Source organism: Tasmannia lanceolata, unplaced genomic scaffold (assembly GCF_043159265.1).
Source record: "Tasmannia lanceolata isolate RefF3 unplaced genomic scaffold, GAP_Taslan_0.1 ptg000006l, whole genome shotgun sequence".
NCBI lineage: Eukaryota > Viridiplantae > Streptophyta > Magnoliopsida > Canellales > Winteraceae > Tasmannia > Tasmannia lanceolata.
Window position 1 is genome coordinate 6,675,208 of NW_027518683.1, and position 17,557 is coordinate 6,692,764.

At 37.3% G+C, this 17,557-nt stretch overlaps 2 protein-coding genes across 3 annotated transcripts; both read right to left on the minus strand.

The window, feature by feature from the left end:
• Positions 1 to 2,546: 2,546 nt before the first annotated feature.
• On the minus strand, positions 2,547 to 5,156 carry LOC143878284 (two-component response regulator 24-like). Its single transcript, XM_077380583.1, has 3 exons — positions 5,140 to 5,156; positions 3,876 to 4,202; positions 2,547 to 3,023 (listed from the first exon to the last, which is right to left on the minus strand). The coding sequence occupies exons 2-3, from the start codon at positions 4,170 to 4,172 to the stop codon at positions 2,853 to 2,855; spliced, it is 468 nt and encodes a 155-aa protein (XP_077236698.1). The 5' UTR covers positions 4,173 to 4,202; positions 5,140 to 5,156; the 3' UTR covers positions 2,547 to 2,852.
• A 7,902-nt stretch (positions 5,157 to 13,058) lies between these two features.
• Positions 13,059 to 17,012, minus strand: LOC143879464 (ubiquitin C-terminal hydrolase 22-like). Of its 2 annotated transcripts, XR_013251297.1 has the most exons (4): positions 15,708 to 17,012; positions 15,251 to 15,375; positions 13,412 to 14,392; positions 13,059 to 13,224 (listed from the first exon to the last, which is right to left on the minus strand). XR_013251297.1 is itself a non-coding variant. In XM_077381864.1 (3 exons), exons 1-3 carry the CDS (start codon positions 16,535 to 16,537, stop codon positions 13,626 to 13,628), a joined length of 1,722 nt encoding a protein of 573 aa, XP_077237979.1. In that variant the 5' UTR covers positions 16,538 to 17,012; the 3' UTR covers positions 13,234 to 13,625. The 2 variants fall into 2 exon arrangements, 1 of the variants encoding a protein (XP_077237979.1); XM_077381864.1 differs by lacking the exon at positions 13,059 to 13,224 and having other exon boundaries at positions 13,234 to 14,392.
• Between the last annotated feature and the right edge of the window lie 545 nt (positions 17,013 to 17,557).

A 17,557-nucleotide genomic window follows, 5' to 3' on the forward strand; every position in this document is an offset into this window, starting at 1 on the left:
AGCCATATTCGCTTCGAATCTGATCCGTTTGCACCCCTAGCCACAAAGTAAATATGTTGTACCTGAAGAGAGACTGCACATTATAGAAACCTATACTGGAGGGTTAGGATCATCCTATGAAGATGATTTAACGGAACAGCATATTTATGTTGTGGCCCATCAGATGAACAGTCTAGATCATCCAAAGAGGTGACCCCACTATACTTTATACTGTACTATCTTTCTCAATGCATTTCATCCACACTTCCTAGATTGGGAAGTCTTAGAGAAGCACGCCTATCATGATCATATATATATATATATATATATATATATATATATATATAATAACTTACCAATTAAAGGAAGGAGTATTTCTTGAGTCTAATAATAATGATTCGTCATTTTTAGCTCAAAATCAAATCAAAAGCGACATGATGTCTTCATGAAAATGGCTGCATTTCCCCTTCATTTTCAGGAAATGACTATAGGAAGACGTGGAACTATTACTTTTTGTGGCTAATTTTCCATAGCTTGGAGCAGTTCTCCTAACATACAAGTGGGAAATGATATCCACACTCTTTTGTTCCTTTCTTGAGGCCACGGCCCATAGTGTTGGTCCCATGCAACAGACTTCTAATGAGTGAAATAAAGGATTAAAGGTACAAGGTCAAGATGAACCCTCAACAGGGCTTGATGGATGAAGGGCCTAGGATCATCCCATCAATGTTGAGTCAACGGTGATTATTAGAATCGTGTCTGCATATCAAATCAATGGATCTGTTTACATTGATGTGGCATATTCGGACCCTAAAAGTGTCGGTTAGTAAATAGCATAACCGCCACTTATAATGAGGTTGCATCTTAATGGAGTGCAGATACCATTCCTCTATCGTCAGAAGTCACTTCAATTTTAAACCAGCCATCGTCAACATTTAAGCCTAGGTTCTAATTTCTTAAATAGGATTCGATAAGAACCACCCTACGGGGCTACGGGAACATTCTTAACTCGTTATATCAAGTCACCAACCCATGGACTTGGAAACAAAGTGGACTACGTTCATTTCCCATATAAATCATGGGGTTGGTGTAGTGGGATTGAAAGATTGACCTTGAAGAATAAGGCAACAAATAACACTCAATTATTCGTATAACGGTATAAGAAAGTCCGAGGAAATGAGGTCAGGAAAAGTAAAAGGAAAAGAAAGCAACTAAACGCTGGAAAACTGATGTCTTGGCAGGAAAGGACGATTTTCTACCTGTTTTCCGCGGCAAATTACATAACTAAACGGGCCTGAAGAGATTCCTTCCTTTGAATAGTTTCTGGCGGAGCCAACTATTTAAAGGGCTGTTTTTTCTTTGGATACCTCTAAAAATTATTCATGTATAATCAAATGATTTCAAGTATAGGTAAGCAAAATGCTCGCACATTAAAAAATATAGTCAAGAGTACAACTTACTCTTTTCAGAGAATTATTTAGTTAAGCATTTTGTAGGGCCAGAGTCATCCTTTGCTTCAAACTGTAGTCGCAGTGATCAGATAACAGGGAATGAGATGGAGATAGTGCCTAGATGGAGCATCCAACGCCCAGTTGGGTGAAGCTAAATTTTGATGGCTCGAGCTTTGGCAACCTGGGTCCGACGGGCATTAGAGGCCTTATTAGAGATGAGACTGGTGCTATGAAATGAGTTCCTCTGGGCCTATTGGAAACAAGGATTCTAATGAAGCAGGAGTGGGGCTTATTCTTCAAGCAATCAGATTTTCGGCTAGAGGAGATCTAGATATATATCACTATCACGGAGGACAACTCCTTGAATGTAATCAAGTGGTTAGACAGGAGGAACACACACTCCTGGAAGTTCTACGAGATGTTAGATGAGATATTGGATACTGTGGAGGGCCACTCGGTTCGGTTTCAACATACAAGGAGGTCGGCAAAATAGGGAGGCAAACAAGCCGGCTTGGGCTGGAGTTGACCGATTGATTTAGAGATCTTTGATTTCCTACCTCCTTGACTCTTATTGTTTTTTTTTTTTTTTTTAGATTTTTTTCGTTGTTTTCCATGTGCTCTCTTCCTGCTCGGTTGTGAGCCCTTCTTTTTCATTAATAAAACATAAGTGTAAAAAATAAGTGTAAAAAATTGTTTTATGCCCATTAAATGATATGAGAACCGCAAATAAGACAATGAGAAACCAACAATAAGCGTGCGCCGCATGGTCAGGAGAAACTGACCCCAAACACATGATTTATAAGCTTTACAAATTACAAGAAATGAAGATCCTCTCTTGCAAATTGGATAACTTTCTCGGTTGGTTCTTTCTAAACAAGGAAGTACTCACTTGCACAATGGTTTAATTTCAAAGGAGATCGTTTCACTCGCGACTAAATGCATCGCCCAAAATTAGATCATTCGCTTTCGCGCTGGGATTAAAAAAAACCTGATTTTTAGTTAGTCTAATCTCCACCAGTCACCAAAAAATGAATGTATTAATTTGCATGACAAAAGTATATTCATCTCTTGAGGGTACATTTTTATGACAAAAAGTATCCTCATCTTTAGACAAAATGATAAACATATCCCTACTTTGCAAGACAAAAGTACATTCATCTCTTGACAAAATGACAAACATATCCCTAATTTGCCAGGGTTGGCAATATTAATTAGTAGGGTTGTTTGGAAAAAACTCAACACAAATCCATATTCAGAAGAAGAGGGTGGGAGGGATGGAGAAAATAAAAGATGGGTTTTTATTTAAGTATAAGCTCAAGTATACTATAGTAAAACCAGTTCATAAGAGTGCCGAAAAGTTCAAAGCTCTAGCAGTATCAGTAGTAGTCTCCAACATTGATAAAGCGACACTGACGCATTTAATCAGTTGTTGATCTCCTCGAGGAGAGAGATGAGCTTCTCGCGGGTCATGGGTTTCACCCAGAATTCGTCTATACCCGCGTCCATGAATGCCTGAATTTCAGATTTGCGTGAGTTCCCGCTGACGCCCACTATCTTGCTTCTGATGCCCATCATCCTCATCCGCTTCGTCGCCTATCATATTAAAAAAGAGAAATTTCTTGTTAAAGTCCATGAACGCCCACTACAAGGGGTGGCCTGTGGAAGAAAAGGGGACAAATATATAATTTCCCTATAAAACATATGAGAAGAATGATATTTCAGCCTCATTTCTTGTCAGTCACCCACTTTTGTTTGTCTTTTCCTGAAAATGAAGAAATAGTCAAACAAAAGGTAGTAGAAATGGAGATTTCATAATGTTCGGAAAACTAGTTTTACCACCGAGCAAGAAACCAGTTTCAAAAGTACTGATAACATGCGCACAGCGTTTAAGATCTCGTAGAAATGCATTCATTTTTAGGAAAAGACAAAGAAGTTTGGGTGAAAATGCTAGGAAAAGGTGGAAATATTTCTCCCCGCGTTTTAATGAAATATAAGGACATTTTAGTCATTTAGCATTTGCCCATAGCCCCACACGAGTGAGTAAAACGTTTCAAGGTCAAAAGAGTCATTTCATCCTCGCAAGTTTGATGTGATGGAATTACAATCTTGCCCTATATAGGATTTTTCGCCCGTCTATGGCTTTTGCATGGGAAAAAACACATAGCACGTGAAATAAATTTACGGCGGAATCTAACTAAAGATCAGGCCACTAAGAATGAAATGAAAGTTTTGTCCCTACCTAAGTTCTGACTCTCTCGACTTAAGATGGGCGGCAAAATTTACCCCGATTCTTATGAAAGTGGACGTAAATTTTACACTCATTTTGAATAAGTTTTACGCCAATTCTTATAAAAATGGGAGTAAAATTTGGTTTATGCCCATTTTACCTCGAATGACAAGGGGAAATAGGTGAAACGTTTGTTTCATTCTCGTGAGATGCCTCACCTCAAGTCCGTCCATTATGGGCATTTCCATGTCAATCAGAATGAGATCAAATTTCAACCCAGAAGAGCAGATATTGACAGCCTCGAGCCCGTTCATAACCTCCACAGCTTTGACACCTAGAGTAGTCAAGTGCGCCTTGAGGACTATGCGATTCACCGTATTGTCGTCGACAATAAGAGCAGTTAAGTTGTTCCTTATGGCGGAGCTAGAAGAGGAGGCGCCTTGATCATGCACATCCTCGTCAACGACAACGCCTTTCATTTTCATGGAGCTAGAAGAACCCGAATTGATTGGCATTTTCAACGATAAAATTTTTATCCTCCGCTTCTGCATGCATAACGAAAAAAGAAATCCAAGATTTAGATGATTTGATTTTTGTTTTTATAAGAAAAAACATAGGTCATGTTTGAACACCATGAAAATTTATTCCATGGAATAATCGTGGCCCAATTGACTGCAGGGCGCACGCGCGCGCGCGAGAGAGAGAGAGAGCATTAGCAAACCCCTAAAAATTAGTAAAAAAAATTACCTACTTAAAATTGATAGGGATTTGCTAGCGTCCATCGCAAAAGGCATTTTGCAAATGGTCTGGTCAGACCAACCACATAAGCTCCCTTTTCAGCAGATTTTGTCATCATTCACCAGGTGGCTGATCTGACATGCGACAGACAATCTGCGAAATACCTTTTGCGATGGACGCTAGCAAATCACAAATTGATAATGTGTTTTCCTAGATTTTTAGGAGCTTTTCATACTCCCCACAAATATTTCTTGGAATTTTTTTCAAGGGTGCCAAACATGGTCATAGAAAATATTTAATTTTGAAAAAAAAAAAAAAAAGGATTACAAGAAAAATGCATTAGCCGGAAAACCCAATTTTCAAGAATTTTCTTCTCTGCATTCAAATAGCCCTTACATAGATAGAAAGATATAATAGAGATAGAAAGATAGATATAGAGAGATGCAGATGTAACTTAAGTAATAAGCTCCTAAATATATTATCAATAACTAAGCAATACTTCGTATGTATTTTAACACCAATAAAGCGGCTCTCCATAGATATCTTAACATCAATAAAGCAATACTCTATAGAGAAGTATCAAAGAGAGATATAGATGAGTTAATATGGTATCAAACAAGAGCAAAATAAGATGTTGCATAGGGGTGGAAATGTTGTCTCTTTTAAAGAAAGGCGAAAGTAAGTAAAACTAAGCACTCGCCCACGAATATAGAAGAAGCTAAGGGGGAGGGAGAAGACGGTTACCAAGCAAACAATTGAAATGGAAGGCCTAGGTGATGATGCCAATGGACATGAAATGAGTTTAAATAGGGATTTAAGAAACACTCTCACCTGACTCGTCGTCTCCTTCTTCTACATCTACATCTACATCTGGCAACGCATGCGGTGAAGAGCGGCAAAAATAAGGGGAGATAAGAACTCTAAAGATACGCGGTCTGTCACTTAGCGTTAGGGGGCGTGAACTTTGCGGATTTTCAGAGATAGTTTGATAGAACCAAAAGGACACATGGTCTGAGGCTCAAATATAAAGAGCATGGCGTAATCGGTTCGAATCAAAATCTCAGAGATATCGCTGCACGGGTACCATATGCATATCTAGATTTTGATTCTTTCGGCCCAAATATCTCCATTTTCACTACAAGAAATACATTTGTTGGTGAAAGGCAAAAACTATCGCCAAAAGAGGATAATTCGTCGCTATCTTCATTTAGCGACGGAAAAATATCTGTCGCAATATCTAGCATCACTAAATGTTTTTAGCAATGGTTACAAAACCGTTGCCAATTATTGCAAAATAGCATCAGATGAATTCCATCGCTAAAGGATTATGAATACCGACAGAATTTTTTAACTATCGATATCTCTAATGGATTACAAATACCAACAAAACAATAGCCGCAGTTTTTCCCGTTGATATAAGTGGTTTTCTTGTGTTTTTTGACAAATATTATCACATAAAATCTACATTTTTCAAATCTTACAAGTCACATTGTAGAGACCTTCCCTCATTTTAGCTTAATGAGGCAAGCATTTTAAGTTTCTAATTGACTATTGATATTTACACAGCCTTCTCTCTCTTATGTTAAAATTCTTTTAATTGACATCAAATATCAGTTAAGATATTTAGGGGTCGAGGAAACACACAAGAAAATGGAATAATATGTCTCGAATCTACAGGCTAATGACTATATGCAGCCTGGAGGAGACATTTTTATGGAAAATTGGTATCAGCAAGGTAGGGAATTCGCAATGTAGTGGGTGAGGGACTTTGGGAATAAAGGCGAGGATCAAGTTTCTAAGGAATTTTTACTTCAATTTATCCTTTAAATGTAAAATATATTCCAACTAGTTAACGAGGATCATTATTTAGTCAAACAAATAACTTTCTGAAACAGTTTTCTAATACAGTCTGTAGATACTACTTATGTGCTCATATATTAAACACTAAGCTTTTTGTGACAAAACTACACACAGGGTGACTCTAAAAGCAAGTTGATTTTTGCCAAAAAAAAAAACACCTTCCTTTTTCATTCTAATAAAAACTTCAACTGTTTTTACTTTAATAAACAATAAGACTACAAATTTTAGGCAAAAAACCATAGTCTTAGAATATATTAAGGGCCCGTTTGGGTACCCCTTGGATTTGGATTTAGAGGTGAATTTGGATTTTTAAATCCAAATTCGGCGTAAGAGGTTAAAATGATCAAAATATACCAAAAAAGTGTTAAATGACTTAAGTACCCACATGAAATTAAAAACTGATCAAAATACATCGTATTAGGTAAGATGACTAGAAAACCCCGAGTCAGGCAAAATGACCGAAATACCCCTATACCGGGTAAAAATGACAAAATACCCCCGAGTTGTGCGAAATTACTAAAATACCCTTATGACATAAAAATGATCAAAATAATCTTATACATGGTAAAATGACTAGAATACCCCAGTATCATGAAAAATTACTAAAATACCCATAGTCAAGTAAAAATGACCCATTGCTCATAAAAAATGACTAAAATAATTAAAAATACCATCATGAGATAAAAATGACAAAAATATGCCATATTAGGTAAAATGACTAGAAATACCTCTATACAAGGTAAAAATGACAAAATACCCCCGAGTCGTGCAAAATGACTAAAATACCCTTATGACATAAAATGATCAAAATAACCTCATATAGGGTAAAATGTCTAAAATACCCCAAGATCATGAAAAATTATCGAAATACCCCTATATCAAGTAAAAATTACCTATGACTCGTGAAAAATGACTAAAATGATTAAAAATACCCTCATGAGATAAAAATGATAAAAATACGTCATATTAGGTAAAATGACTAGAATACCCAAGGGTCATGCAAAATGATCGGAATACACCTGTACCGGGTGAAAATGACCAAATACCTTGAGCCATGAAAAATGACTAAAACACCCTTATGACATAAAAAATGATCAAAATACCCCCATATAGGGTAAAATGACTAGAATACCCCTGGATCATGGAAAATGGTTGAAATGCCCTTATATCAAGTATTTTAGGGCTTTTTGTTTTGTTAGATTTCAAATTCAAATCCAAAGAGCATCCAAACAAAAAAAAATTAATTTAGATTTGAAATCCAAATCTATGCGTGGTCATCCAAACGGCATTATTTATAAATTTGTGAATTTTAAAATTCTTGATTTCAAATCCATGGATTTTGAAAATCCAAATTCACCTCCAAATCCAAATCCAAGGAGTATACAAACAAGCCCTAAGGGCAGTGATAAATCCTCTCTCTCTCTCTCTCTCTCTCTCTCTCTCTCCACTATATGATTTATCACTGCCCTATATTAAAGGTTGTTATTGTCAATAAATGTTTGGTCTAGTAATGAGGATCTTTTCAGAAATACTTTTCAAATAGTTGAACTTTTTACAATCTCTCATGATTCATTATGATTAATTGTGAAATACTTTATATATTAGGTATTTATATACAAAATCCCAATCTATAATCTAATAGATGCGAGTCATTTTGAGAAAAAATGACGACACATCATATGGCTTCCAAATTTCAAATCAACTTGAAAGGAAAATGTCTACAAAAAAAAAGAGGTTAAAATACTTCAATAGGGTTTCAAATGTGTAGTATATATAATGAGGCATTTAAAAAAAAATCATAGACTTAGAGTAGATTTAAAGTTTGAAAAATAACCTTAAAAGGATTGCAATACGCTGAGGCTTCAATAGGGTTTCAAGTGTGTATAGTATACATTGCCCCACTACCACCCGAAGGTCCAACACCCCTCGAATTGTCCCCATCACTATTTCCTCACCTGCAAGTTGTAATCAACACACAATGTGTAATATAATTAGGAGTTTTTTAAAAAAATCTATATATACTTAGAGAAAATTTAAAGTTTGAAAAATACACTAACACAATTCTCACAACAGATGCTCACCATTTGGCTTATTTACATTGGGGCCTATTCTGTGAAGTGTAAATATAATATGTGCAACAAGTTCAAATCATAATGCTAATTTATTATGAAAACAAATTTTATTTTACCACGAAAAAAGTTCATTGGAAAGTTAAAGCAATTGTCGGAAGATTTTCAACAATACCATTTATATATTTTAATTATTAAGTAACATATATATAGGGGAAAATATTCCCAAAACTTCTTGGTAGATAAGAAGCTAATGGAATGCTTTGGATTTTGAGAATTGATTGTGAGTCTAAAACTGATTATTTGACATAATTTGTGTTTTATTTTGAGTCCAATAATCAGTTTTGGACTCACAATCAGTTCACACACAAAAAAAAAATCACACACACACACAAAGACAGTACCTAAACAATCCTAACCATCTTACCCACTTGCCACTAGTATGGAGGGCCCACATCTAGGGTAAATATGTATAATACAAATCTCATATTGCCAAAGAAAATTTCTCTAATTTCAAAATTATTAAGAAATAAATTCAAAATTTTAAAATTTATAAGAGTCAAGATATTTTGTAAGGGGAAATGATAAAATTACAACCACATAGGGAGGATTTTCCTTGAATGAAAACTTCTTTTAAGTAAGCTGATAGCGAACCTCCCACCGAAAGCTGGGATTAAACAAAACGTAATTTGTAAACAACATAAAAAAAAACCAGCTTTTTATTATAAGCTCATCTTATTCCACAAATCATCTTGCTAGTCATCTCTTGGGCGACGTCTAGCTGAGTTTCGGGTTCATGCTGAAGGAAGGTTCATGTTAGTAAGGATGGGGAGAGGCCTTCCCATATATGGAGCCCTCAAGACCATGGCATGATAAAATTAGATTTGATGGTTCGAGTATTGGTAATCTCAGCCCGATTAGAATTGAAGGCCTGGCCTCCTCAGGGATGATTCTAGTTTTACCAGGTGGTCGTTTTCTGGTTCGATCGGGATCAAAGAGTCTAATGAAGTAGAAGTTAGGGTTGTCTTGCAAGGCATTAGGTTTGCGGAGAGAAGACTTGAGCCGGTTAGTGACGGAAGGGAACTCCCTCAATGTCATTTTGTGAGTGGATGGGAGAAGCGCCTATCCTTGGAAGTTTGAGGGTTATATCAAGGAGATCCAAGATCGGCTAGAAGGATTATAGGTCTGCTTGCGTCAAGTTAGGAGATCGGTCAACAATGAATCGAGCATGAGGATAGTGGTGAAGAAGAGAGACCAGAACTTGAGGAATCAAGTGAATCATGGCAAAAAGTTCACAAGAAAATTTGGCCAACACGCTCACAAAGAGCCTAACATGCCACTTCTAAATTAGCTGATTATGTAACAGGTATTGAGCATTTGGTTCTCTTAGGCTTAGTGTTTGTCGTTCATATGTGTTGAGCCTGGTTCTCCCTCTCTCGCATGTTCCGAGGTAGGGTTGGTTTTGTGCTTTTATTGTATCATCTTTCTCTTTTTCTAATAAATCGTTAGGGGTCCCCGCTAAACCCCAGCTTACCCATAAAAAAAAGAAAAAAGGTCTGCTTTGACCATGCAATGTGGTTGCTATCCTTGCATGGGTTGTATGAAATGCTAGCGTGTTTGTTTTGGATTTTGGGAACAGATTGTGAATCCAAAACTGATTATTGATCTCAAAATTAAACGTAAATTTGAGTCTAATAATCAAGTTTTAAACTCACAATCGGTTCTCAAGATCCAAAATATACAGGGCCTAAATGCCTGCATGTTATGGTGTTTAAGATCCTTTTTCTCAATTATTGATGTAGGGTCCCGATTTTTTTTGAAAGAAAACCAAAAAACGACCACCTGGTAAAACTAGAATCATCCTTGAGGAGGCCAGGCCTCCGATTCTAATCGGGCCAAGATTACCAATACTCGAACCACCAGGGCCCCGTAATAATTGATATATAATTTCAATATTTGTATTTTGAAATTTTTTAAAGAATTTTATAAGAGCCTATTTTCTTTCTGAAAAGTTTGTTCATTTTCTACTCCTGATTGGGATTTTGGAGAATAGAGAATGAGAAGGGTCAACCGATCTCCAAAAAGAATGTGAAATTTTGAAAATGGTTTCGTACCGTTTGAAATAGCGTTTGAAATGCCGTTTTCCAAAACGGTGTTTTGGTTCAAACAGCGTTTTGCCAAACGGCGTTTTCATGTTTGGTTGTCCAGATCAAAACGGAACGGTGTTTTAAACGGCAAATAGAGGTATTGTGTGTTTGGTTGCAAATGCCCAAAAAGGGCATTGTTTTAGGGAAGTTGCTGAGAGAGAGAGAGAGAGAGAGGGGTTAGGGGAAAAAAAGGGTGTGAAAATGGGTTTTGGTGAGGGCAAACACGTAAAAACCCACAGCCCAAAAACTCCATTCAAAACGGCATTTTGCAAACGGACCTCCCCCCAATGCGCACCCAAACACTCCCAAACGGCCGTTTGGCCCCAAAACGGTGTTTCAAACGCTAAACAGTGTTTTAAACGGTACGCCAAACACGCAGTCAGTAGTTATTCCAGGACTTGCTCCCATACGGATCTTGACTTATTTCTGATTACATCGTCTTTTTCATACGTTTTTGCGCTCGGATTTTTATTTCCCTTTTTCTTATAGCAATATTACATTCTAATTAGCATCTACATTATTTAAGTCTGCCTTGCAACAAAAATAAGGGAAATGATACAAACAAAACCCCCCGTGTCTCCTCTCTGAACGGTGTCTGTGAGAATGGTTCACTGCTTGAAGATAAATTCACCCACTGTAACGTTTTTCTTCTAATTCTCTCAAATCTGAATTATCAGGGTATCTCTCCTAATTTTTGCTTCAACCTTACTTTTTGTACAAAAAGAAGAACGGAGAAAGTCACTTTTATGATCCATGATAAAAGTCAATTGACCCACACGGACTTCATCCCAGCCATACCATGCCTAAGATAAATGACTACAAAAATCAATGGTTGAGCATTTCTTTAGCCAGCCCAAATGAGGCTTGACGGATCAAGGGCCTAGACTCATCCGATCAAGGTGATCCCAATGCCATTTAGTCGGCCTTATAATTGCCCTTCAGATCAACTGATTGGATCATGTAACCAAACCTTAAGTGGGGCCCAGTCTCTTAATGACTTTTTTTTAAGCATTTTCCCATATCACTAAAAATGATATTTTTGGGGAAATGATATTTTCACCCCCTTGTAGCGTATTAAGGACTCCTCTTTTTACACTAGAAGGGGTGTGGCCCAAGTATGAAAAGGGGGTGAATATAAATCACTTCTCTAAAATTGGGATGTTTGACTTCAAAGACAAGAACACCTCTCAAGTCTCAACCTAACACTTTCGGCTTCTGTCAATCACAAGTCACACCTTTTTTTGGCATCTTGTACTTGCAATGCATATATTAGCGTCCATTAGCAAGTGGTTGAAATGATTCTTTCAAACCCCAAAAGAAGACAAAATTTTCATCACACACATAATTTATGTATAAAAATGTGATTTTATGTCTAATTTTTTAAGGTAAAACAAGACCGGGGCTTTAAAAATGGGCCTATAGGAGTTAAAGACTCTAACAAGGCAGAGGTTGAAGCTGTTCTCGTCATGAGATCATGCTAGTAGACTCACCTCAGACTGATGAGATTATCATTGAGGGGGATTCTCTTATAAAGTAAGCACAACAAACAATATCATATAAAGTAAGCACAACAAACAATAGGGTATCAAATGGACTGGATACTCACAATTTTTCATAACACATTGCACTGTTTCACTCTATTTGTAATTCATGTCAAGCCAAATATCTATTTGCAATTCATGTCAAGGATCACAGATAAGCTTCATGCATCAAGCACCTACCAGGTTAGAGGACAGTAACTGTTATTCTTAATGGCAAAACAAATATCAAGAACATAAGAGGACTGATCTAAGTTCATGCAAAGCCTAAGATATATCAACCAAAGCACTTAATGGTACATTGGCAAGACAACTATGCCGCCTAAAGTTTACTCTTCTTGTCTGGTTGCTAATTGGGCATCAATGTCCCAAAACTCCTTAACGGTAACTTACCTACCCTTATGAAGACTTAATTAGTTAGACATCTACTGCTTAAGCTCAGAGAAATACAAGCTCGAGAGTCCAAACCTGAATCTCGAATCTTTCCTGCTCCAATACTGGTGCAACTCTCCATTCTCTCATGAATGATAATGCCTATCAATATGCAAAGGACTTAAAAGGCATTTCTTTATCTCTAGCCAGTAACAAGATCCACAAAGTGCATTCTGTGCTATAGGTCTATCAGTTGCAATATAATTTTAGTCGTGAAGATTTTGGATGCCATAGGTATTCTTGAAATCTGGATAGAAGGTTTCTGTACAGTAAAGAATTCATTCCTATATTCCTTTAAAGCCGAGCAATTGTAAACGTGGATTTTCCCAGCTTCCTGCCTTCCTATTGAGCAGCACTAATTTCCTGAACTAAGCAATTTTTATTTACACGTAAAAATAAAATAAATCTAGTTGAGTCTGATGTAGAATATTCTGGCAAAGAAGATGATTTTGAGATGCTAGTTTTACGAGCTTAACTCTGTCTTCACAAGTAACTCTGCCATCTATGCCTCATAATTTTCCTCTTTTCAATCCTCCCAGCATTCTCTCTATTTACATATGATTTATTAGCTATTACACACAAGCGACCTCCACAATAGGTTAGAACCGCCATCAATTTGAAGAGGTATGAACTGAAACCTGAAAAACTTTTTACAATAATATCTTTCCAAAAATTGGGACTTAAAACAACGAGATGGATGAGTACCACAGTATTGCTCCCTAAAAGTAACGAATTACAGTTGAGGTTTGTGCAAACTCAACATCAATTCCTCAAAGAAAAGACCTGAGCAGATAGAAATTAAAATTCTTAAATCAGATTCTGAAAATTGAGTGTGCAGTGCATAAATTAGTACACTGCTAACTACACCTTCAATCATTGAAACTTTTGCTGATTCGTGAGAGAAATAATCAACCAACAACACTTGAATGTGCAGATAAATAATTGAAACAAACCATTTGAGAAAACATACCTTCATGTAAGCAAAATTTTCCGATTGCCGAATGGGTGCCTCGAAAATTTAGGCTCCCTTTACCCTCAAAAATGAAAATTATTTACTCCTCATAGATAACTCATAGGGCTCAGAGAGCTGCTTTCTCTACCAGTGATCATCAACTCAATTGATATAAGAAGTTCTATCACAGCAGATCAAAATACATATTGCTTTCACCAATCTCTGTCAAATATCAAGAGGCAAACAGATTTTCACTTGCTTTGTAATAAAGCATCTTCTGTACATAGAACATCATATATCCTTGAGCAGCCCTCACAACATTTTCACTAACTTGAGTGATCCAGGCATCATCACATTTGTACCATTGGTTATTTAGCCGCAGATAGGTTACATAATGGCCAGCATCTAATCTACCAGTGTGGGTAACCACTGCAAATAACTCAAACTCTGATGACAATTCAGTGGATGCTTCTGACTCATCACCATCGAAAGCAAAAATCCGATTGCCAAATCTACTCCTTAAAATAGAGGAAGAGAGGTAAGGTGCCATGTCCAAGGAAAATGGAAATTGCAAATAGCGGTCTACCTTCCTTGACGTTTTTCTCGCCGATGAGTGCTCAAACCTTTTGATATGGAAACAAGAAACAAGGGGAAGCTTTCTGATGGACATTTGTTTCAGGGACTCTTGCCTCACCTGACAGTGTTGGCAGAAGAACTTCTGGTCGGAGCCTAGTCTTTCGGGCCTTGTAAAGCGGTCTAAGCATCCCATGAGGGTAGATATTCCACTGCTTTGACTTGATACTACTGAACCTGTCTCACCGTTGCAAGCATGAGACTTTGTAGTAGCAATCTTCAAAGGCCCCTTGCTAGGTTCCAAGTCCAAAGAGATGTCTACACAGGGATCATACGTAGTAGAAGTGAAACCACAAACAGTACAAGTGACATCTGATCTCAATATGCCAGAGAATACTCTATGCGCAATACAACATTCTCCGTTGCCTGTGCTGCCAACCAAATATGGTTGTCAAAAAACTCTGAGCAGGAAATTTAACAGAGAGAAGTATATAGATAAGTCATTTTGACAATAACAATTCCTCTCATAATACTTGAATATGACATCCCAAAACAATGAAACATACATACACAATAATGCCAGCCTAGAAAGAGAGAATTACAGATAGTTTTGTATATTTAAAAGAAGAAACTGAAAAGCAATACATGTAGCTCCAAGACAATGTCTGCCAGCAAATCTTCACAGATGGGAAAACCCATAAATTCAAGTCATTTATGTTAGAACTTTTTGCAGTATTATTAGTACCTGAGAAACTAAGGGCCTTTTTTGGATACCCTTAAAAAATTGCACCCCCTTGCATTAAACAGGAAGGGATTCAAGGATTTAAAATCTATCATTTGGGGAAGAGAGGGTTTTCCACAAAAAAAAAGGGGGGGGTGTGGACTTGCTTACCAGGAAATGTAAAATTGAATAAGTGAACAGTCTGTAAATACTATTAACATTTGGCAAAAATCATAAGTAACTTTTCAGTTAATTGGGATTCAGGTAGTAGCCACTTAAGTTTACTAATAACAACTATCGTTCCAGTGCAGGTGGGGTATTAAAAACAGCATTTCATTTAATACACCATAGTTACCACTAGCATTCTCAGCATTTTTCATTTATAACATGATTAAGAAACAACACTTGGCTCTAAGTTCCAGTTGAGTTTGGCATTTCATGAAATAACTTTTCGTGGAAAAGACAGCAAGGAAGACAACAAAAGATATATGCTATGAAACTCAAAGAACACCAAAAGAGGGAGGACAAGCTGACAGATGGATAAAAAAAAACACAAGAATTACCTTGGCTCTGAGGTTTCCGTTGATCTTGCTCCACCTTTTCATGGATCCCATCGAGCATAGAAATGAAAAATTCATGCGCATCCTGTTGTTCATAACTTGCAAGGTTTTCTGCATGTTGCCACCAACTGCAACAAAAAAACCACAGTTTTCAAGTATCAAACAGAACTTCTCCCTCATATCTAAACATTGCGAAAATTTATACATATACCTACTTCACTAGATTTTGGGTAAGGAATTTATAAATCACACAAAGTAATGACCCCATGATTACAATACAATACAATGCAATGCACAACACTGCACAAAGAACCAATTTACTTGATTCTTGGGCAAGGAATTTATAAATCATACAAGTAATGACCCCATGATCACAATGCAATGCAATGTAACAGTTTTCATATGATCTGAGCTTACAAAAAAAAAATTAAAAGAAAAGAAAAAAGAATGACTAAGCAACCTGTAAAGGAATTTGGCAGGGCTGAAGGGCTTCCGATCGCCACCGGAGAATACGGCAGAGAAAATCGCATCCAAATCGCAAGCCAAACACAACTTAGACGAAGATGAATTCTTCTTACCACAAACACTAACATTGTTTGTTTTCTTATTCCCATTCTTCTGTTGACAGAGATAACGATTGTGCCGATCGCTCAAAAAATAATTCCTGAGCGGTGGCGTGTGAAGCAAAGCTTGCAAAACCGAATTCATAAAACACGTATTACCTAAATTGTTCAAACCTCTCAAACCCCAAGGCAAAGAATCTCCATTCATCAACTCACTCGAACCCTTCCCGATCAAAACCCTCTCTTTCGAATCCGGTACCCACGGCCGGTAATCTACTCTCCTCCGTTTCCTAGGATTCTCCGGCAGAACTGGCCGGAGGATCGGAGATCCGGCTCCGGCGAGAACAACGGCGGCATCGAAATCTCCGTCGTAGATCTGATCTCGGCACGCGCAGCAGAATAACTCGGCTCGATCTACATCGACTGCGATCTCGTGGCCGGAATTCATGGAGGCGTGGCCGGAGGCGTGTGAAGATTCCGGCGGAGACATGCAGGAGATCGCCGCGCACGTGAGGCACGCGTATAGTCTCCGGCCGGAGAAATCTCCGCACGTGCTGCAGCGAGGGATCTCGTTTGGATCTCGTCGGATCGCGGCTCGGCCGAGTGGCTTGACTCGGAGGCATTTTTGGAGAGATCGAAAGGGTTTTGGACCGTGTTTTGAGAGAAACTCGGTGAGATGAGGGCAGGGTTCGGGAAGAAGGGTTTTGTGGTGATTTGTGGAGGTCATTGAAAGATTTTGAAGAAGGAAAGGACAAAACCCTAGATTTTAAGTTGTAGAAGATAAGCTTCATCGATCAGATCGGATCGGGATTGGTTTCGGAGATAATTTTTCTGTAAACAACAAAATAAACGATATAGATTTTTAATCAGAGATGGTGAGAAGAATATATTTTCTGGTGTTGAATCTGTGCTCTGTTTTTTTTTTTTTTTTTCCTTTTTTATTTGAGGATTTCTCTGTTTCGGAGAAAGAGAAGAAGAAAGCTTGAAGGAGACGGAATTTTTTTTTGTTTTCTTCCTTTTTTTCTCTGTTTGCTTTTTGGTTTTTACTTTTTTTTTTTTTTTTTTTCTAACTCGTTGGATCCAAAAAGAAAGGAGCGAATTGGAATTGTTGGAGTGAGATGGAAAATTTTGTGAAGTCTTCTTCTCTTCTCTTTCTCTCCCTCTATTTTTCTCTTTTATAAGTAAAAAGAGAACGAAAAAGGAAATTTATTGATCGGTCGCTTATGAGCCATTGGATATGTTGACATGGGTCTTCTTTTATATAATTGGAAAACTTGGGTAGCCCTATAGGGTAATTGAAACCTTATAAATGAAAATTTTCTTCTATAATTCTAGTTATTAATTCTATACTATTTATAAAAATGGGAAAATCTATCTAAATATATGTAATTGGGAAAATTGGGTGTCCATCGATAAGTTTGCGGATTATTTATAATCTTACTAAAAAATTAAAAAGGCACGTGACGCGTGTTGATGGACTCAGACGGTTCGATGGACAAGATCTAGACACATTAGCTAGATACATGGACCCATTTCGGATCCCTTGACTTATGATCCGAAATCATTTCTAATTTTATCTAGTAGGACCGTTCTAAATCCAATATTGAAAGTGAGCAACCTGCACCGTTCTAAATCCAATATTGAAATTGAGCAACCTACACCGCTTAAGATGGTTTGAGCATATCTTACGTAGGCCTTTGGATGCTCCGGTGAAAAGAAATGACTCATGCTAAGTTGATGGGGTAAA